Source organism: Eumetopias jubatus, unplaced genomic scaffold, assembly GCF_037043125.1.
Source record: "Eumetopias jubatus isolate StellerSeaLion01/CBP00866 unplaced genomic scaffold, mEumJub1_p1.0 scaffold_17, whole genome shotgun sequence".
Taxonomy (NCBI): domain Eukaryota; kingdom Metazoa; phylum Chordata; class Mammalia; order Carnivora; family Otariidae; genus Eumetopias; species Eumetopias jubatus.
In genome coordinates this window covers 77,797,714-77,821,445 of record NW_028274823.1, presented here as the reverse complement: position 1 = coordinate 77,821,445, position 23,732 = coordinate 77,797,714, and the positions used below count along the sequence as shown (strand labels likewise).

The following is a 23,732-nucleotide window of genomic DNA, read 5'->3' as shown; positions in this document are numbered from 1 at the left end:
TAAAAAGGAGCAAGAGAAAAGAGAGAAGTTACATAAAAGGGAACACCCATAAGACTATTGGCAGATTTCTCATCAGAAACTTTTCAAGACAGGAGAGAATGGGATCACATATTCAAAATATTGAAAGAAAGTAACTACTCACCAAGAATTCTACACCCAGTCAAGCTGTCCTTCAGAAAAGGGAGGGGGGATAGAGGCTTTCCCCAACAAACAAAAGCTGAGGAAGTTCATTACTACCAGATCTGTCTTACAAGGAATGCTAGAGGAAATTCTTTGAATGGAAGTCAAAGAACAATAATTAACATTGTAAAAACACAAAAAGGTAGTATAAATCTCACTGGTAATGATAAACATATAATCAACATTAGATTCTACAATATGGTAATAGTGTTGCATAACTCATAACTCTAGTTTAAATTTTTTTTTAATGAATTAAAATAGGTTGTTATAACTTGTAGATATTGTATGTAAACCTTACGGTAACCACAAGGGAAAATCTTGTAGTAATTATACAAAAGAACACAATAAAGAAGTCAAAGCATACTCATAACAAATATATCAACACATACATACACGAAATACAGAAGGATATGAAACAAGGAAAAACAGATCTACAAAATAAAAAAAAAATTAAAATAGCAATAGTAAGTCCTTACCTATCAATTACTTTAAGTATAAATGGATAGACTTCTCCAACCAAAAGACATAGAATGGTTGAATGAAAAAACAAGATCTAACCATATGCTGCCCCTAAGAGATTCACATTAACCTTAAAGACACACAAAGACTAAGCAAAGGGATGAAAAATGACATTTCAAGCAAGTGGTAATCAAACAAAACAAAACAACAACAAAACAGGGGAAGCTATACTTACATCAGACAAAATAGACTTTAAACATGGCAAAAAGAGACAAAGAAGGTCATTATATAATGATAAAGGGGTCAATATATCAAGAAGATAAAATAATTATTAAATATTTTTACACCCAATACCAAAGTACCTAAACATATAAAGCAAAAACTAAAAAAACTAAAAGGGGAAATAAGGAGTAATACAGTAATAATTGGGGGACTTCTGTATCCCACTCTTAACAACGGACAGATCATACAGGAGAGAATCAATAAGGAAAGAGTGGATTTTAACAACACTGTAGACCAAATGGACGTAACAGACATATACAAAAACATTCTATCAAGTGACAGCAGAATAGACATTCTCCTCAAGTGTACACGGAATATTTTCTAGGATAGTATATGTGTTAAGCCAAAGAACAAGTCTTAGCAAATTCAAGAAGGTTGAAATTATACCAGCAATCTTCTCTGACCACAAACTAGAAATCAACGACAAGGGAAAAACTGGAAAATTCATGAACACAGAGAAATTAAACAACACTCTTTAACAACCAATGAATCCGAGAAGAAATTTAAGGGGAAATAAAAGAAAGAATTTACTGAGACAAACAAAACTGGAAATACAACATACCAGAATTAATGGGTGCTGCTAAAGCACTTCTAAGAGGGAAGATCATAGCAATAAATGCCTACATGAAGAAGAAAGATCTCAAATAAACGACCTAACTCTACATCTTAAGGAACTAGAAAAAGAAGAACCAACAGAGCCTGAAGGTAGTAGAAGAAAGATTAGAGCAGAAATTATTGAAATAGAAATCAAAAAACCATAGAAAAGATTAACCAAACTAAGTTAATTTCCTGAAAAAAATAAAAAATAAAATTGACAAACCCTTAGCTAGCCTAAGGGGAATAAAGACAGTACTCAAATCAACAACATTATAAATGAAAAAGGAGACATTGTAAATGAAAAAATTAAAAAGATACCCCAGAAATTCAAAGGCTTGTAAAACAGTACTATGAACATTATCAGTGAACAAAGTGGACAAGCTAGAAGAAATGGAAAAGTTCTTAGAAACATACAACTTACCAAGTAAGAAATGGAAAATCTGAATAGGCCCATTAATCGTAAGGAGAGTACATCAGTAATCAAAACCTCACAATGAAGCAAAGCTTTACTGGTGAATTTTACTAAACATTTAAAGAATTACACCAATTCTTCTCAAACTCTTCCAAAAAAAACGAAAGAGGAGGAAACACTCTCAAAATCACTTTACTAGGACAGCATTATCCCGATTACCAAAAATGCAAAAGGACACTACCAGAAAAGAAAATCACAGGCCACTATCCCTGATGAACACAGATGCAAAATTTCTCAATAAAATACCAGCAAACTGAATTCAACAGCATATTAAAAGGATCATTTACCATGATCGAGTGACATTTATCACTGGGATGCTAGGATGGTCCAACATATGCAAGACAATCAATGTGACACACCACAATAACAGAATGAATGAAAAGAATCATATGATCATCATATGATCATCTCACTAGGCACTAGAAGTAAAATGGTCTCTATATGCAGACAACATGATTTTATACGTAGAAAATCCTAGGGGCGCCTGGTGGCTCAGTTGGTTAAGCGACTGCCTTCAGCTCAGGTCATGATCTCAGGGTCCCGGGATCGAGCCCCGCATCGGGCTCCCTGCTCGGCAGGAAGCCTGCTTCTCCCTCTGACCCTCCCCCTGCTTGTGTTCCCTCTCTCGCTGTCTCTCTCTTTCTGTCAATTAAATAAATAAATAAAATCTTTAAAAAAAAAAGAAAAAGAAAATCCTAAAGACTCAACCAAAAAACTGTTAAACCTAATCAATGAATCCAATAAAGTTGCAAGACATAAAATTAACATACAACAATATAAAGTGTTTTCATAAACTAAAATGAAATTTCTGAAAAAGAAATGAAGAAATCAATCTCATTTACAATAGCATCAAGAACAATAAAATTCTTAGGAATAAGTTTAATGAAGGAGGTGAGAGATCTCTATCTTACAAATTACAAGAGACTGGTGAAAAGGAAAGAGGATACAAATACATGGAAAGGCATCTTAAAATGGTAATATTATCAAAAGCTATCTATAGATTCAACGCAATCCCTATCAAGATTCCAATGGCATTTTTTATAGAAGTAGGAATAAAACCTTCCCAAAATTTGTATGAAATCACAAAATCTCCCTAAAAGCCAAAGAAATCCTGAGGAAGAAGAATAAAGTAAGAAGTATCACACTTCGTGGTTTAAGCTAAGCTATTAAAGCTATAGTCATCAAACAGTATGGTACTGACATAAAAATGGACAAAGAGATATATGGAAAAGAACTGAGAGCCCAGAAATAAACCCAAGCATGTATGGTCTACTATGAGTTGACAAGGGAGCCAAGAATACCCAATGGAGAAAAGGTAGTGTTCAATAAACAGGGCTGGGATAATTGGATATTCACATTTAAAAGAATGAAACTGGACCATATCTTAACCACTCATAAAAATTAACTAGAAATAGAGGAAAGACTTAAATGTACGACCTGATACATGAAACTCCTAGCAAAAAACATAACAATAAAGCCCCTTGATATGGATTTTGGTAATAATTTTTTGGATATGACACCTAAACTACAAGTAACAATAGCAAAAAATAAATATATGGGACTACATCAAACTAAACAGTTTCCATAAAAACCAAAAGAAACCACTAACAAAGTGAAAAGACAAGCTACAGAATGGGAAGAAATGTATGTAAACTATATATCTGATAAGGAATTAATATCTAAAATATTACAAAGGACTCGTATAACTCAAAAGCAAAAAACAAACAAAACAGTATAGAGGATCCTCAAAAAATTTTAAAAATAGGGGTGCTAGGGTGGCTCAGTTGTTAAGTGTCTGCCTTCGGCTCAGGTCATGATCCCAGGGTCCTGGGATCGAGCCCTGCATTGGGCTCCCTGCTCAGCGGGGAGCCTGCTTCTCCCTCTCCCACTCCCCCTGCTTGTGTTCCCTCTCTAGCTGTCTCTCTCTCTCTCTGTCAAATAAATAAATAAAATCTAAAAAAAAATTTAAAAATAGAATTACCATATGATCCAGTAATTCACTTCTGGGAATATATCCAAAGGAAATGAAAACACTTACTTGAAAAAAGTATCTGCACCCCCCTGTTCACAGCAGCATTATTTACGACAGCCAAGATATGGAAACAACTTAAGTGCCCACCAACAAATGAATGGATAAAGAAGTTGTGGTATATACATACAATGGAATATTATTGAGCCAAAAAACAAGGAAATCCTACCACCTGTGACAACATGGTCAGAACTTGAAGGCATTATGCTAAGAGAAGTCAGACAGAGAGAAGAGAAATACCATGTGATCTCACTCATATGTGGAAACTAAAAACAAACAACAAACTCAGAGAAAAAGAGATCATATTTGTTATTAGAAGTGGGGAGTAGGGAGAGAGGAATTCAAGGAAAGTGGTCAAAAGTTACAAACTTTAAATAAGTACTAGGGATGCAACACACAGCATGATGAGTGTAGCTAACACTGCCGTACAATATACAGGAAAGTTCTTTTTCAGAGGGTAAATCCTAAGAGTATTTGTCTCAAGGAAAAACAAATTTGCCTTTATTTGTTCTTCCTTTCTTTTTATTGCATGTATATGAGAAGATGGATGTTAGCCAAACCTATCATGGTAATCATTTCAAAATGTAGGTAAATCAAACAATCACAAAGTACATCCTAAATTTATACAGTGGTATATGTCAATTATTTCTTAATATAATTATTTCTCAATAAATAAACAAGTAAATAAATATATAACACATCTAATAAGAGTTGTTAAGTCAAGAAGACTTTACCACAATGTGTCATCAAATCTTCATGAAAATCTAAGAGTTGGTCACGGATTTCTTCAGGACATGGACATTCACTTTTGTCCTCCTTAAAATTGAGAAGCATATTGATCTGAAAGTTTGGGAAAACAAGAAGGAGAACAAGAGAAAAAGAACAGTGAATTCAGGAATGACAGCAAAAAAAAAAATCATAAAAACCTAAAGATGTTCAAACCTTTGAGTATTCATAAATTGATGCCCAACATATGAAAAATCATTATCACTCAATACAACGAATACCAAAAAATAAATAAAACTATTCAAAGCTTAGCTTGCTGCAAAACAGTCACATAATTTGCTTCCTTTTCCTCAATTCCAGAGTATGTTAGACCCTTGTATACTTAGTGTTCTTAAATCAACTAAAATCTAAATATTATTTTAAAAATATTTTATTATGCTTCTCCTAGATTTCCATTTTTTTTCTTGCTAATTTCTAAACTTCATGGAGTATTTTAAAGAACACTTTTTGAGAAGGATATACAGCAAAGATGAAGAAAAATCCAAATAGAAAATACAGTGGCTAGCTATGCTTTTACTAACATTAATGGTTCAATTAAATAAACTTCAAGAAACTATCCTCCATTTGTTTTAGCTTTAGACACAAAAATACTACATTTATGAATGAAGAAAAGAATGTTGCTGTTTCATAATTTCCCCTGGGGAAACAATTTTAAGTTTGCTTTTTAGACTTTTTTACGTGAAATTCTTGTTTAACTTTTATTTTGCGATAACTACATGCATATGCTGTAAGATATAATCAAAGAGATACCATACACCCTTTACCCAGTTCCCCCTGGGAATGGGTAACATCTTACAAAACAGCAGTACAATATCACAGTCAGAGCCCTGACATTGATAGTCAAAACAGAGAACAATTTCATCACTTGAAGGATCATTCCTGCTACCCCTTTATAATCACAACCACTACCCTCCTGCCTGCTCCTCATCCCTTGTTCCCGTCAATCACTAATCTGTTGTCCATTTCCATATTATTGTCATTTCAAGAATGTTACATAAATGAAATCATACAAGATATGCATGCATACATTCCCATCTGATCCTTTTGATGTCTGCAGGGTCTGTAGTGATACCTCATTTCATTCCTGATATTGGTAATTTGTGGCTTCTCTCTGTTAGCCTTTTCAGCAGTTTGTAGATTTGATTGATATTTTTAAATGACCAGTTTTTAGATTCCTTTTTTTTTTCCAATTGTCCTGTTTTCAGTTTCATTGATTTCTGCTTTTACCTATATTATTGCCTTCCTTCTGCTTGCTTTGGATTTTACTCTTCTTTTTCTAAATGCTTGTGATGGAAGCTTATTGATTTGTTTTTCTCTCTTTAAATGTAAATATTTAGTGTCATAAATTATCCTCTCAGCACTGCTTTAGCTATTCCCACAAATTTTAATATGTGATATTTTCATTTTCTTTCAGTTCAATGTATTTTTAAATTTCCCCGAAACTTCCACCATGGGTTATTTAAAATTGTGTTAATTCCCTAGTATTGGGAAATTGTCCTGTTATCTTTCTTTTATTGATTTCTAAGGTGAACTCCATTGTGGTCAGAAAAAAGATTCTGTATGAAAAAAATCCAATGCTTTTAAATCTGTTTAGGTTGTTTTATGGCCCAGGATACAGTCCATCATCGAGAATGTTTCATGGGAACTTGAAAAAAAAAATGTATTATGTTTTTGGGTGGAGTGTTCTACAAATATCCAAAGATCCTGTTAGGTAGTGATAGGGTTGTGTTTTCCTAGATTCTTGCTGACTTTTGTCTAGCTATTCTATCAATTCTTGACAGAGGGGTGTTGAAGTCTCCAACTATAATTGTGTATTTATGTATTTCTTCTTTCAGTCCTTACTGTGCAGACTTCACATATTTTTCAGCTCTATTATTTAGTATATGTACATTTGTCTTCTTGGTGAGTTGCTCTTTTATCATTGTATAATGTTCCTGTCCGCCTGTGATATCTCTTTGTTCTGATATACACTTATTTTAATTTTTCGCAATATATCTTTTTTCACAGATTTGAAGGGATACATACACCCAGATGTTTATAGCAGCCTTATCAACATGAGCCAAACTATGGAGAGAGCTTAAATGTCCACCAACTGATGAGTGGATAAAGAAGATGTGGTATATCTGTACAATGGAATATCACTCAGCCATCAAAAAGAATGAAGTCTTGCCTTTTGCAATGACATGAATGGAGCTACGGTATATTATGCTAGGTGAAATAAGTCAGTACCATATGATATCACTCATATGTGGAATTTAAGAAAGACAGATGAACATATGGGAAGGGAGAAAAGAAAAAACGGAGAGAGGGAAACAAGCCATAAGAGACTCTTAATGACACGGAACAAACTGAGGGTTGGTGGAGGGAGGTGGGTGGGGGATTGGCTAGATGGGTGATGGGTATTAAGGAGGGCACTTGTGATGAGCACTGGGTGTTATATGTAAGTGACGAATCACTGAATTCTACTCCAGAAACCAATTTTGCACTGTATGTTAACTACCTAAAATTTAAAAATATCTATGTCTATATCTACACCTCCATAGACATAAATAAATAGATATCTTTTTTCATCCTTTCACTTTCAACCTGTCTACATCATTCTTTTTGATGTGAGTTTCTCCTAGAAACATCTCATCATAGAAATATCTCATAGAGACCTAGCAGCATATGGTCAGGCCAAGTTTTAAAATCCACTCTGCCAATCTCTGCCTTTTAATTAGTGTATTTAGATTATTTATATTCATGACTTTATTGATGTGCTATGACATAAGCCTGTAATTTTACATGTTTTTTTCGCTTTTGCCTCATTTTTCCCAACTTGCTATGGGTTCCTTGAACTATTTTTAGGATCTCCTCATTTTGAGTTATCCCTGGCATTTTTTTAGTGTATCTCTATGTATAGCATTTTAAGTGGTTGCTCTGGATATTACATTATACATACATAATTCATCACAGACCACTGGCATCGATATCAGTTTGAGTGAAGCACAGAAAATTCACCTCCCTTTATACCCCTATCCTCATTTAAAATATAAATATCTTGGGGTGCCTGGGTGGCTCAGTCAGTTAAGCATCCAACTCCTGGTTTCAGCTTGGGTGATGATCTCAGGGTCATGGGACCCAGCCCCACATCAGGCTCTAGGCTCAGCACAGAGTCTACTTGTCCCTCCCCCTTTGCCCCCGCCCCTTGCTCTAGCTCATGCACACGTGCTCGCTCTCCCCAAAATAAATAGATGAATAAATTAAAAAAAAAATTAAAAAATAGTCTTAAATATTTCCTACATATTTAGAACACATTAGACAGCTTTATCATTTTTGCTTCAACCATCAAATATAACTTAGAAAACTCAAAATGAAAAGGAAAATGCATTGCATTTATCCATGCTTTAACACCTTCCATAATTCTTTCTTCGTTCCAGATTTTCACAATTTTCTTCTACTGTCATTTTTCTGTTTCAAGGACTTTGTTTAGGATTCCTTCAGGGTTGATCTGCTGTAGTCCAATTCTCAGTGTTTTCCTTCATTGGTGACTGTCTTGATCTCCCCTGAATTCCTGAAGGATGTTTTCACTGCCTATAGAATTCTGGGTTTTCAGCTTTTTTCCAGTTGGAAACCGGTGGGCCTCTTCCATCTCTGTCTGGCCTCCATGTTTTCTGACCTGAAATCACAGTCACTCACGTGTTGCTTTTCCCTCTCTAGGTGTCATATCTTTCTCACTGCTTTCAAGATTTTCTTCTGTGCCTTTAGTTTTCAGAGGTTTGATGATGATGTGTCTGTCTTTGGTTTAGATTTCTTTGGGTATCTGGTTTATTCAGCTTCTTGAGTCTCTTTCTTGATATCTTTTGCCAAACTTGAAATGTTTCAACCATTATTTTTCGAAGGTTTTTGTTTGTTTTTAGTTCCCCCTTTCTCCTATCTCTGAGACTCTAATGTCACAAATGTTAGATCTTTTGTTATATTTGCAGGTTCCTGGGGCTTTTTCTTTTTCTGTTTTTCAGAATGGATAATTCTTTTTTTATTTTTAAAGACTGATTATTTATTTATTTATTTATTTATTTATTTATTTATTTATTTAGAGCACGAGCGAGCGAGCACGCGCAGGAGCAGGGAAGGGGCAGAGGGAGAGGGAAAGACAGGATCTCAAGCAGACTCCCAGCAGATCACAGAGCCTGACATGGGGCTTAATCTCACGACCCTGAAATCATGACCTGAGCCAAAATCAGAAGTCAGACACTTAACCGACAGCCACCCGACATCCCTGAACTGGGCAATTCTTGTTGTTCTCTCTTCAGTTCAGTGATTCTTTTCTCTTTCTCCTTCCTTCTGCTGCTAAGTCCATTCACTGAAGGTTTCTTTATTCTGGTTATTTTTCAGTTCTAAAATTTCCATTTGGTTCTTCTTTCTATCTTTATTTCTTTGTGAAGACTTCCCCCCGCCCCATTTCAAAGCAGTTTTATGATGGCTGCTTTAAAAGCCCTCTCAGACAAATTTAACATCTCCGTCACCTTAGAGTTGGTATCTATTGATTGTCTTTTCTTCATTCAAGTTTTTTCTGGCTCTTGGTGTGATGAGTGATTTTTTTTAAATGGAAACCTTGACATTTTGGTCTTATGAGACTTCTGGACCTTATTTAAATGTCCGGCGTCTTCTGACACTAGCTAGCAGGAGAAGTTTGAGCTGCCTTGTTACTTGCTACTGCCAGGTGGGAATGGAAGCCCTTTTCCTTACTCAGCCTCCATGGACACTTGAGAGAGGAAGAAGACCTTGTTCTCACTGGTGAGATTGGGAAATCCAGTTCCCCACTAGACCTGTACTCATACAACCCTGGCTGGAAAGGGCCAGAGTGCCATATACGTCTCCCTCTCTGGTCTCTAGTGACACTCTGGAAGAAGCAGGCCACATTACTACTCATCAGCTCCCCACAGTTCCACCTGGAGCACCTCATTAGAGCCTGATGAAGGTGGAAGTCTAGGCTCCCCCCTCAGCGTCTGCTGGTTGGGGTGGGGGTGGAGCACAGCTCTGTCTAGTGTTCGGCTGGAGTAGTATGTTTAGTACCTAAAAGTTTTCAGTTTTGCTAGAGAGACGGTTTTCTTGGTCTTCTGGCTACACATCGAAGTCTTTGGTTGAGGCTTTTCTTGTCGATGCCCATTAACATTTCTGGGTTGCTGGCTCCTTTACCCCCAAGTCTGGGATAGATGAGGCAAAAAGAAAACCCAGGGGACTCACCACCACGGTGTTCCTCAGGTCCCAAGTTCCATAGCCCGTCTCCTTGCTTCTATCTTTTGGAGTCTTCCTATCTAGTCTTTTGTGTAATTTTTATGTAATTCCTTCTAGTTGTACTTAGAAGGAAGAATAGAAAAAGGCACCCGTACTCCATTTTTCCAGAAGTAGGAGCCTCCCTTTAGCAGCTTAACAAATGGAGTTAATTTGGGAGAGCTTGGACTCTTTTTGTGCTCAATACATGTTGTTCATGGCAATGAACAAATTTCCATGCCCCCTCCCTCAAAGAAGTTACATTCTGGTGAGAAAGCAAATTCTGCTATTAGTTCCTAAACATTTTCACTTGGCAATTATCTTGATACAGGGAAATGCTAAGGGTAAGAGACTGAAGATTAGATCTGGCAGTTCTACCTTTTCACCACCATCTTGGTCATTTCCCACACTATGCATCCCATCTTGAAGTAGATTCCAGACTAGTCCATTGTCTGGCTCAGGCATGTGCCCCTTGTTCTACTGTATGCCAGGAAGAGAGCTGGGTTTGGAGTGAGCAATCAGAAGAACCATAAACAGGTGATCCATCTTCCAGCAAGCCTTGGGGCAGTGACATTTGGTCTTTCAGGAGGGACCAAACAGAAAGTATCTGACATTGAGTCTTAGGAGGGAAGGGCTCCTTTTCACTGGGGTGGTACCTTGCCAGCCAAAGCAGATCCACCTGTGGCTGGATATTGTTTCTATTTGCAGAACTTCAGAATCTGGCAAACACATCTCATCCAAGAGTCTACAATACACATGATCCCTTTCAGTAAGCCTCTTGTCTGTTTAAGCTAACTGAGTAGACTTTTTTTGGCAAAACAAAGAATTACTGACTAAGTCAACCCGGCTTATTCAAGGAGAACAGGAAAACAACCGCCCTGGGAACTTAGGATATAATGTCGCAATGTATGGATACTGAAGGAAGTAAAACCCAAAGTGAAAAGGAAGAATTTCCATTTCATTTCCATTTCCATTTCATTCTTGTACCTGCTCTTGAGGGGGCGATCTAAATTCCTTCGTTTTCCTGGCAGTGAGCGCAGCTGACATGTTTAAGGCTTGCATCACTTCGTTGTATCGGAAGCGTTGATTGTCTTGGAGCTTTGCTACAAAGTCATCTGAAAAGGCCACAATGGCTTCTATCCGGTGCCGGACCTGGCAGTCACAGAGGTACTGAAGCAGCAGGCACATCTAAAAACATGATGAAAAAAGACATCAGATTTAATTTCTCGATCTTTAAACGGTTAATGCATATCAAATCAAAATCCGTGGCAGACATGCTTAGTGGCCAACTCTTCCATGAACAGAATTCTGATTTTGCGTACACAGCACTGTGCTTGGTCCCAGGGGATAAAACATAATTTTTCTAAGCCGAAAGGGTAAATACATGTTCTTCTGGTGGACACTTACCATCCTGGCCTCCTCTGCAGCTACAGGTGCTATGGCGAGTAAGATACATAATGAGAAGTTAGACAGGGGGTCCTGCGGCAACAATTCCCCATCAATAATAGAAGACTAGGGGGCACCCGGGTGGCTCAGGCGTTAGGCATCAGCCTTCAGCTCAGGGCATGGTCCCAGGGTCCTGGGATCGAGTCCCACATCGGGCTCCCTGCTCCGCAGGAAGCCTGCTTCTCCTTCTCCCACTCCCCCTGCTTGTGTTCCCTCTCTGTGTTTCTCTGTCAAATAAATAAATAAAATCTTTAAAAAATAATAATAAAAGACTAGAACACCTTTTTTTCAAAATTGGTATAAGTGGGTAATGAGTGACAGGATCATTTCACTTGAGGATGAAAACCACACACTGAGGAGCACACGAAAATATTAAGAGCTGGGTTCCTGAGAACGTTCTAGATGTCCTAGAACTGTGTACCTTTTCAGACTTCCTATGTAAATTAATTAAGTGGTTTCATTGCTTATCCATTAAATGGTTAGTTGCATATTCCTCCACCTGAAGCCAAAAGGATTTCTAACTGATAGAGTATGTTGGTAGAAAGTGGCGGCAGGGTAAGAAAGGGATGAGGTGCCTTCTATTCCAGGCATTCCAACAAAGAAATTGCTAACGAAGAGGGAGGAGAAAAAGAGCTGGCAGGCAGACACCTACAGCTACACACACAGACACAAATGACTAATGGTATCTCTTATGAACTACTATCAGTTGACTCCATTGGAAAATTCATGAATTCCATTCTAAATGCAACACAATTATTATACTGGCACATCCCAAAGCACAACAGGAAGTTAGTTAATTTTATGAAAAACTATCATGACATAGGAACCCAAAAGTACACACACACAACCCCCAAGAGTAAAGGAAGCAAAGGCAAATATCAATACCTTCATAGTTAGTAACTCTGAAATTCACTAAAATCATTTCTTCTGATTACCTGCAATTTAACTGGCTCAGGCAGTTTCATTTGGAGCAGGCCTTCCTTTGGCCTCTTATCCCCTTTGGCTTCTTCTTCACCAGCTCCTTCTGGCTTGGCATCTTCTGGGCTGGGCTCTTTGTCCAGCGCATCTGTCTCCTCGTCCAGAGTGGCGGCTTCCTTGAACACACTGGGCTCTATCAACTGCAAGATGTGTTTCAAGTCCTCATTGTGGAAGATCCCCATGATGAGCAGAGTATAGAAAAGCTTGATGAGAGGTACAAAGAGGAACTCAGTGGTCCCCCCAACGGGGTCCCGGGCATGAAGGCTGCCCTCCTTAACAGCTTCTGTCAACATCTGAATGGTTTTGGCCTTGAGGATGTCCAGCGGGAACTCTGGACTGTACTGGTAACATTCATTATTAATGCTTACAAAACTGGGGGAGGAAAACTGTATTCGGGGCCTGAGGGAGGTGCTGAGGCCAATCCCTGGGAGGCCATGTTTTTTGTTCTCGTCGGGGAAAAGGGTGATGCTTTTGGTCTCCTCCGTCATGGGCACGATGAATTCACTGTTCATCATGAGCCTGGCCGTGGCGTAGGAGCTAAGGTGGATGTCAATCAGCAGGTCATAGTAGCCCGCGCGCAGCAAACCGGGCATGTACTTGTTCTCGATAGCGTAGAGCAGCTGAGGTTCATCCACGTGGCTGCACAAAGCGTGCGCCACCCGATGGTTCCCAAGAGCGCAGACAGCGGAGTAAAGCCGGAGAGTGTGATAGTGGAATTTTAGCAGCTCCTCCTGCTCTGTCAACTCCAGTATGTCCACGGATCTGCGGAAGGGAGGAGGGTGGGAGCAAGGTTACACAGGCGACATTTTTCAAAATTCTGAATCAGAGGAGAAATCTGTGTACATCACAAATTCTGCACAGAGCACTGGGTGTTATATGCAAACAATGAGTCATGGAACACTGCATCAAAAACTAATGATGTAATGTATGGTGATTAACATAACATAATAAAAAAGAAGTTACTGAAACACTTTTGTTTTTATGGTTTTCTGTGGCAGGTTTCATGATAGCATAGTGGTTTGTTTTTTTCCCTTAGTCAGTACTACATATGTTACAAGTTTTCCTCTGCATACAATTCTACGTTGGAAATTTCCAACTGGTAGCACTTGGAGCTTCTTCATCTTCCGTCACCCCAAGGTTTGGGGCACCTCTTTTCGATACAGTCTCCATCTGGATGTGGGGACTGCCTTTCTTTCAAAATTTGAGCACTCCTTGGAAAATCCTGACTGTCCCTTTCCAACTTGGCTAAGCAGGCTCAAGAAGCCAGAAAACTCTGCCTTAAGCTATGTTGCCCTTGTCTGTGACCCGTGATTTGCTCTTACACTGCCCAGTCAGAAGTAAGCGAGCGGAGGGCTAATTCCTCTGACATGAGTTATGGTTTCATACATCCTTCACAGCCCCACACGTCCACCAACGCAGCTCTGGTTTCCACCAGATTTGTGCAGCTCATGAAACAAACATGATCTGTGACATTGCACTTGGGAAAGTTTCTACTGGGAATCTGGTGACAATGGGCTCTTAATTCAGGTCATTTTGCTTCTACCACATATCATGACCTTCCAACACATAAAACCTTAAAAGTATGGCCAGAATATGCCTAAAGTAAAGCCATTTCTTTCAAAATAGAGTCAATTTTAAAAGCACATAATTCCTTTCAATGTCCTAAATTTCCTAGACTATTTATTTAAATTATTAAGATGGCTCATGGGTGACACTGTAGAATTAAAAGTAGAAACTTGATATATTCACAATAAAGGGAATGACTCATTCATCTAGGAAAGCGTCCTTAGTGAGACTGTAATATAAACTCATCAGGACATGGGTTATTATATGACTTGTGTATTAATATTCATCCTGCACTTAGCCTGGTACACAGTAGGGGCTGAGGATTTCTTTGTGATTATTTGTTGTTAAACTCTGTCACATCCTTAGGTACTCTCTCATCCTGTCCATGCCCACCTACCGTATCTATGCTGTCCGGCTCACAGGTATTCCACTGAAAGCTTGACAGTGCAGAATTGTTCCAGACCGCACCTCCCAAACTTCAGAATCAGAAGCTTCATGCATTAGAAACCCAAAGTGAATGATTACCCACCCTGTGTACCACCTAGGCCTCCAGGAAACCACACAACCATGGGTCTCAGCTGCTAGCACCCAGTTCTGGGGAAGGTATAATTGAGCAGGCTTTCTCCTTCAAAGTATAGTGGATAACGATTCCCATATCTTAACTAGACCCCCCCAGTCTCTCAAGAAGACTGTTAGCCTGGCCGATGGTCAAATATAGATAAACCTGTTCATTGTAGCAACACAGAACATCTGCATTCTAGGTTCTTATTGAAGAGCACAACTTCACCTACTGTCTAATCACTCTCAAATTGTCAGTTTCTAGAAACAACATCTAAGGACTCTACATTGTTGCTGCCACCTTCCAACCCACCCCCCATTATTCATTCTATGGCACACCATTCCTTCCTTTAAAGCACCTCTCTTCCCTACTACACCATGAAATCTTTTAAGGTAAGAGTCCTGGTCTGTTCTGTACGCCATTTACTATCCAGTGCCAGGGACACAGTGGGAACTAAGACATATTTGTGGAATGAATGAATAAGGGAATTCTGAGGATGTATAGTCTACATCTCCCAACTCTACATTTAGGTCAAGGCAAACCAAAGCATAGACCTCAACCAGTTTAATCTGTCTTCCCATACCAACTCCTTATAGCAATATTCATATGTCAACAAGCTATGGCTTCAACTGGAGGATAGCAAAAGAAATAACTCATTGTTTTATCTGTTATGAGGACAATACTAAACATAAAACAAAACACCTGCTTGGCACATAATACAGATTATACTCTTGTTTCTATATATTCTCCCTCTTCCTTCTTCCCTGTATGTGGAGTAATCTCCGCCCTACTTATTTGGGACTTGGCTATATGACTTGCTTGGGTCAAGAAAACATGAGTGAACGTAACATCTGCCACAAGCGAAAAGAAGTTCTCAGAGACCTCAGGTGTCTGTTAACCCTCCTGTACATCCATGCTTGGCCATGGAAACCCTATGTCTCAGGCTGGGAGCTGCCCCAGCAGCTTGGGTCTCAGGGTAAGAAGGCCCGTGGACCACACGCATCGCCCATCCCAGCCTGGCGCAGACCTTGTTCAACCGCTTAGTCTTAAGTCAGATTGCAGCTGTACTTCTCTGAATGTTTACCTGCTCTTAGCGGAGATAAAACAAGAGGAAAGGAACAATATCCTATGGCCCCTTCAAGGGTGGTATAATCATTTTGTTTCAGTAACAAAGTAGATAAGAAAGAGATTTCAACTTGGAATATGTGAAATAATATCTCCATTGCCCCCAAGAAATTAGACATTTTTAAGCTTTCTTTTGTATCCCCAGCAACATCCCCAATTCCAAAGGGTCCCAATCGGACAGCAAAGGGCATGCAGGGCTGACCTGTTCTCCTCCGGGATATGAAGAGACATGAACTGCAGAGGATCCAAACACTGCACTAGCCAGCCTTGGCGCTCACTTATTCGAGAGACATCGACCTTCAGGAACTGGTTGGGCATCCTGCTCCACAGGACATGGGATAGAAATTGCACGTGGAGACGCGGTGGACACTGTGGCACAGGATTTTTGTGCTCACTCTTGAATAATCCCGCCGATAGAGGCATCACATTCTAGGGAATGGGGGAGTAGAAAAAGAATTAATTTTTAACAGTTTTGGGGGTTAATGAAGTAATGACCACAGTCCTGCACAAGAGAGAGATACTGGAAGTAAGATACCCTCCGCATCCAGCAAAGTCAATACAAGAAATAGTAGAACTTGGATTGAGTTGCTTCTGCAAGGACAAGAGGAGAAAATATTATGAGAGAACGTATCTAAAACTGGTTGGGGATATTGCTTTCCTATACACTCTCTGGCTACCTGGGAACGCAATGGCAACCAAGTATAACCACAGAATCTTCATATTTCTTTGCCGAGCTGGGCCCTCGGTGAAATCCAGCAAGCCTTCAGCCTGCTTTTGGCGCCCAACTCCGGAAGGAGTTACATCCACTTGGCTCTCTCCTTGTCTGTCCCCTGTCACCCACCTCCTCCTTCAACCACTCACACACTCACTGTCAGGTTTATCAGGCTTTAGTGGCTGGTGGTATACCGGAGACAGCTCAACAAATAAACAGGACCATTACAGAAGGAAACAGAATTCATCAGACATTAACACAATTTATTTGTCGTTCACCTTCCTCCACCTCCAATACATACCATCTTCAGCCTTCCTAATCCCTTCTGTCTAGTCTCAAGGAAAGAGAGGTCTCTACTATGCCAAAACTTATTCTTCCACTTATGACCTTGATACTACCCCCACCTACCTCTTATGGGCCATATAAAAACAATGACTTCACCTTTCCCATTACCATCAGTGTCTCCCTCTCCCATAAAGCCTTGTCTACTGCATACTTATACACGGTTTCATCCTCAAGCTACTTTCCTATTCTCCTCTGCTAATGGGGGGTAAAAAAAAAAAAAAAGGCCCAGCATTGCTTTAGGCACTGAATGAACAGAACACACAAAATCCCTCCTCTCATCCAGCTCCCATCATTTTTTTATTGGAGATAAAAAAAAAAAAATAAAGTCAGAAAGCAGATTCAACAGCAGACCCAGGACGGAGGAAACAGAAGGCAGGGCAGGAATAATAAACAGAGTAGTCAAAAGGGGAGTCACTGAGAAGGTGATAAAGAAAGACCCAAAGAAGAAGCATGTGGACATGGAGGGGAAGAAATTTCCATGCAGAAGGGACAGTCAATGCAAAGGATCCGAGGAGGAAGTCTGCCTGGCAAGTTTGAGGAAGAGCTGGAGGCCAGGGTGGCTGGAGTGGAATGAAGGAGGGGACAGCAGCAGGAGATGAAGTCAAAGAGGTAAAAGGAGAGCAGACTGTTTAGACTTGAGAACCATCACGAGACCTTGGGTTTTTGTGCTCAGGGAAAGAAGGTTTCAAGCAGTGGAATGACACAATCTGATTTCTATTTGAGAGCAGTGACAGTCACTCAGATTGTTGTGTGATGAACAGATGGGCAAGGGGGAATTCAGGAGACCCCATCAAGAGGTTACTGGAGGAATCCGATGAGGAATGATGGTGATGGAGATGGGTGTGATCATCAGAAGGGGCGATGGCGACAGGTCGCGGGCCAGGGATTAGCTGGCAGATGAAACTGGGATGTGGAATGTCAAGGAGAGAAGTCAAGCATGACCTCAAGGTTGTGGGCCTAAGCAAGTGGGTTTGCTATTTACTGACATGAAGAAGACGGTAGATCGGAAAGGTTAGGAGGAGGAGGTATATGATGGTCCGCATTTCTATTTTGGACATATTTAGACGTATTTAATTTGCGATGTCTGTAACATACCCAGACGGAAATGTCAAATAGACCAACATGAGTCAGAGTTCTAAGAAACGAGCACTTTTTTGGTTAAATTATATATATATATATATATATATATATATATATTTATAAAATACATAAATTACATGTATATATACACACATATATATGTGTGTGTGTCTGTGTGTGTGTATATATATATAAAACCATCCAAATTTGCTGTCTTTCTCTCATTTTCAGTCCTGAATTTGCTATAATATAGCTTCATCCATCATTCCGCTGAAATTCTTCTGCCAAGGTCACGGAAGCCTTCCTAATGAAGAAGACTCACGGATTTCTTTAGTCCATATTATATTTGCCTTCCTGTGGCTACTGAGAATCTCATTTTACAAAGGCAGAAACTGAGCTCACACAGTTGAAGGAAAAAAATGTCCAAAGTCACCGAGCCAGCCCTGTAAAACTGTCTACGGTATGCATCCTGATGTGTGCCTTGCATTTCAAATTTATAATTGCAAAATTCAATTCAGTTCCTCTTCCTGCATTTCAGCAAGCTCTTCGGCTTATTGTATTAGCATCCCTTACTTGTCCAAACTAAAAAAAAAAAAAAAATAGTAATAATAATAATTTAATCCCTGAATCTTCATTCTCCTTGAGTACTTGGATCCAATTCAGCAACAAATCCTATCAATCCAATTAATTGTCACATTTTATTCATTTCTCCTCTACAACATCTTCTCATTTATCATTCTCTCTCCATTATGACTTCCACGGCTCTCATCGCCTTGTCCCATGAAGACAGTATCAAATCGGGGTACCTCATTGTTCCTGCCTGTTCTCATTCTCGAGAGAGCAGATACTTCCCCACAATGCCACCTCCACATGACGGCCAATGTATTTTTCCAAAACAGGTTTCATTGTATTCAGGCCCCTGCTTCAAGTATCCAATGGATCAACAGTGTCCACATAAGAGGTGCCAACTTCTTAGCATGGCATTCAAGGCCTTTCCAGCTTGGACTCAGTCTCCCTTCTATCCACAATAATCTCCAGCCACATCCTGGAAGGCACCCTTGGTTAAAGTTGCATTGAATTCCTTAACCTTCAGCACTGTGATTCACATACTTTTGCTTTCTTGCACCCTCTGTCCAGAATGGCCTTTCCTATCCTACTAAATGTATTCTGAGCTCTCTTATTCAATGGTTAATAATCAACCTACATAGGGCGGAGCAAGATGGCGGAGGAGTAGGAAACCTGGATTTCGTCTGGTCTCAGGAATTCAGCTGAATAGGGTTCAAACCATTCTGAACACCTACGAACTCAACAGGAGATCGAAGAAAAGAATGGCAGCAACTCTCTGAACAGAAAAGCGACCACTTTCTGGAAGGTAGGATATGCAGAGAAGTGAATCCGAGGCGATATTTGGGAGGATAGACGGCGGGGGAGGGGGCCTCCGTCAGCTGCTTGTGGGAAGTGATAGAGCCGCGGAGCACAAAATCGGACCTTTTAGAAGTTGGCTCCGCTGAGGGACGTCACTCCAGTGGCTAAGCTGGCGGTGGAACCCTTGCAGGACAGTATGGTCTCAGGACCCTCAGGGTCACAGAAAGACCAGGGGTGCCTGAGTGCGGCAGAGCTCCCAGGTATTGGAGCAGGGAAGCCGGCTGCAGAGACGGAGCCAAGGCGTGGGCTCTCAGCTCGGAGTTGCCATAAACTGTGATCAGCGACACAGTCGGGCCACTGCTCCTCCAGCAGGGACCCAACAAGTGGCAGATCGGAGAGACTCCCCTTCCTCCCCGCAGAGGAGCGGCGTGGGAGCGCACCGCAGGGATCTGCTGGGTTTGGAGACTCCACACGGGGTCGGGTGCCAGAGATAGAAACGTTCGGTCACAGGCCGGGTGAGCACGGAGAGCGGCCGGAGACCGGGGACACGGGAGTGACCGACTGCTTTTCTCTGGGGGCTCACTGAGGAGCGGGGCCCCGAGTTCTTGGCTCCTCCGGGTGGAGATTGGGAGGCCGCCATTTTCACTGTCGCCCTCCAATGCGGTACGGAAAGCTTGCAGGGAACAAAGCTCCCGAGAGCAAACCCGGGCAAATTGCTTAGCCTGGACCAGTTAAGGGTGGGGCAATTCCGCCTCCAGCAAAGAGATTTGGCAACCACGGCAACAGGCCCCTCCCCCAGAAGATCAGCACGAACAGCCAGCAAGCCAAGACCAAGTTTACTGATCAATGAGAACGGCAGAACTCCAGCGCTAGGGGTAACACTGCACATAGAATTCATGGCTTTTTTTACCATGATTCATTAGTCTTTCAAAGTTAATTTTTTTTCAACGATTTTTTTTTGAATTTTTCTTTTTCCCTTTTTCAACCAACATCTTATCAATCCCTTTTTTTAAAAAAACATTTTTATTTTTCATTTTTAGAGTCATATTCTATCCCTTCATAGTAGTTACCCTTATTTTTGGCATATATATATATATATATATATATATATATATAAGTTGTTCTCTCTTTAAAATTTTGAAATACACTTTCTTCTAACAGATCAAAATATACCCTAAAACTCTAATGTATGGCTTTGTTCTAGTCTCCTGCCTGATCACATTCTCTCCCCCCCCGTTTTTTTTCTTTCCTTTTTTTTTAAATTTCTTTTTTCAAACATCTTATCAATTCCTTTTTTAAAATTTTTTATAATTTTCATCTTTACAATCATATTCCATCCCTTCATCGTATCAACCCTTATTTTGTACATATATAAGTCTTTCTTTCTTTAAAATTTTAGGAGGCACTTTCTTCTAACAGACCAAAATACACCCAAAATCTAGTGTGTGGCACTGATCTATGCACCACCTGATCATATTTGATCATATTCTGGGCTTTTTTGTTTTGTTTTGTTCTGTTTTTGTTTGTTTTTATCTTTTTCCTTTTTTTTTGTTTTCGCTTTCTTTTCTCTTTCTTTCCCTTTCTTTTACCCTGGTTTCAGGTCTTTTCTGATTTGATTGGAGTATATTTTCTGGGGACGTTGTTAACCTGTTAGCATTTTGTTCTCTCATTCATCTATTCTCCTCTGGACAACATGAAAAGACGAACAAAATCACCTCAACAAAAACAACAAGAGGTCCTACTTAATACGGACATTAGTACGATGTCGGACCTAGAGTTCAGAATCATGACTTTAAAGATACTAGCTGGGCTTGAACAAAGCATGGAAGTTATTAGAGAAACCCTTTCTGGAGAAATAAAAGAACTAAAATCTAACCAAGTCGAAATCAAAAAGGCTATTCATGAGGTGCAATCAAAAATGGGGCACTAACTGCTAGGATAAATGAGGCAGAAGAGAGAATCAGCGACACAGAAACCAAATGATGGAAAATAAAGAAGCTGAGAAAAAGAGAGGTAAACAACTACTGGATCATGAGGGCAGAATCTGAGAGGAAAGCGATACCGAAAGATGAAACAAAATTAGAATAATTGGGATCCCAGAAGAAGAAGAGAGAGAGGGGCAGAAGGTATACTGGAGCAAATTATAGCAGAGAACTTCCCTAAGGCGGGGAAGGAAACAGGGATCAAAATCCAGGAGGCACAGAGAACCCCTCTCAAAATCAATAAAAATAGTCAACACCCCGACATCTAATATGAAAACTTACGAGTCTCAGAGACAAAGAGAAAATCCTGAAAGCAGCTCGGGAGAAGAGATATGTAACCTATAATGGTAGAAACATTAGACTGGCAACAGACCTAACCACAGAGACCTGGCAGGCCAGAAAGGACTGGCAAGATATCTTCAGAGCACTAAACGAGAAAAATATGTAGCCAAGAATACTATATCCAGCTAGGCTGTCACTGAAAATAGAAGGAGAGGTAAAAAGCTTCCAGGACAAACAAAAACTAAAGGAATTTGCAAACACGAAACCAACCCTACAAAAAATATTGAAAGGGGTCCTCTAAGCAAAGAGAGAGCCTAAAAGCAGTATAGACGAGAAAGGAATACAGACAATATACAGTAACAGTCACCTTACAGGCAATACAATGGCACTAAATTCATGTCTTTCAATAGTTACCCTGAATGTAAATGGGCTAAATGCCCCAGTCAAAAGACACAGGCTATCAGATTGGATGAAAAAACAAGACTCATCGATATGCTGTCTGCAAGAGACTCATTTTAGACCCAAAGGCACCGCCAGATTGAAAGTGAGGGGGTGGAAAACCAATTACCATGCTAATGGACACCAAAAGAAAGCAGGGGTGGCAATCCTTATATCAGACAAATTAGATTTTAAAACAAAGACTGCAATAAGAGATGAGGAAGGACACTATATCCTACTTAAAGGGTCTATCCAAAAAGAAGATCTAACAATTGTAAATATCTATGCCCCGAACATGGGAGCAGCCAATTATATAAACAATTAATAACAAAAATGAAGAAACACATTGACAGCAATACAATAATAGTGGGGGACTTGAACACCCCCCTCACTGCAATGGACAGATCATCTAAGCAAAAGATCAACAAGGAAATAAAGACTTTAAATGACACACTGGACCAAATGGACTGCACAGACATATTCAGATCATTCCATCCCAAAGCAAAGGAATACACATTCTTCTCTAGTGCCCATGGAACATTCTCCAGAATAGATCACATCCTAGGTCACAAATCAGGTCTCAACCGGTACCAAAAGATTGGGATTATGCCCTGCATATTTTCAGACCACAATGCTTTGAAACTAGAACTCAACCACAAGAGGAAAGCTGGAAAGAACTCAAATACATGGAGGCTAAAGAGCATCCTATTAAAGAATGAATGGGTCAACTAGGAAATTAAAGAAGAATTAAATAAATTCATGGAAACCAATGAAAATGAAAACACAACTGTTCAAAATCTTTGGGATGCAGCAAAGGCAGTCCTGAGAGGAAAGTATATAGCAATACAAGGCGTTCTCAAGAAACAAGAAAGGTCTCAAATACACAACCTAACCCTACACCTAAAGGAGCTGGAGAAAGAACAGCAAATAAAGCCTAAACCCAGCAGGAGAAGAGAAATAATAAAGATCAGAGCAGAAATCAATGAACTAGAAACCAAAAGCACAGTAGAACAGATCAACGAAACTAGGAGCTGGTTCTTTGAAAGAATTAACAAGATTGATAAACCCCTGGCCAAACTTATCAAAAAGAAGAGAAATGACCCAAATCAACAAAATCATGAATGAAAGAGGAGAGATCACAACCAACACCAAAGAAATACAAACAATTATAAGAACATGCTATGAACAACTCTATGCCAGCAAATTAGATAACCTGGAAGAAATGGGTGCATTCCTAGAGATGTATCAACTACCAAAATGGAACCAGGAAGAAATAGAAAACATGAACAGACCTATAACCACTAAGGAAATTGAAGCAATCATCAAAAATCTCCCAACAAACAAAAGCCCAGGGCCAGATGGCTTCCCAGGGGAATTCTACCAAACATTTAAAGAAGAATTAATACCTATTCTCCTGAAACTGTTCCAAAAAATAGAGATGGAAGGAAAACTTCCAAACTCATTTTATGAGGCCACCATTACCTTGATCCCCAAACCAGACAAAGACCCCATCAAAAAGGAGAATTACAGACCAATATCCTTGATGAACATGGATGCAAAAATTCTCACCAAAATACTAGCCAATAGGACCCAACAGTACTTTAAAAGGATTATTCACCACGACCAAGTGGGATTTATCCCTGGGCTGCAAGGTTGGTTCAACATCCGCAAATCAATCAATGTGATACAATACATTAGCAAAAGAAAGAACAAGAATCATATGATCCTCTCAATAGATGCAGAAAAAGCATTTGACAAAGTACAGCATCCTTTCTTGCTCAAAACTCTTCAGAGTA

The 23,732-nt window shown here is 39.7% G+C and overlaps 1 protein-coding gene across 1 annotated transcript in view; it reads right to left on the bottom strand.

Moving 5' to 3' along the window:
• Positions 1-23,732, bottom strand: part of RYR2 (ryanodine receptor 2) — a 424,890-nt gene that overhangs the window by 195,473 nt on the left and 205,685 nt on the right. The window contains exons 32-35 of the mRNA XM_028104495.2: positions 15,935-16,161; positions 12,440-13,244; positions 11,046-11,246; positions 4,754-4,859 (exon numbers count right to left, since the gene is read on the bottom strand). Of these exons, the coding sequence (XP_027960296.2) occupies positions 4,754-4,859; positions 11,046-11,246; positions 12,440-13,244; positions 15,935-16,161 (1,339 nt within the window). The remainder of the gene's footprint in view (positions 1-4,753; positions 4,860-11,045; positions 11,247-12,439; positions 13,245-15,934; positions 16,162-23,732) is intronic.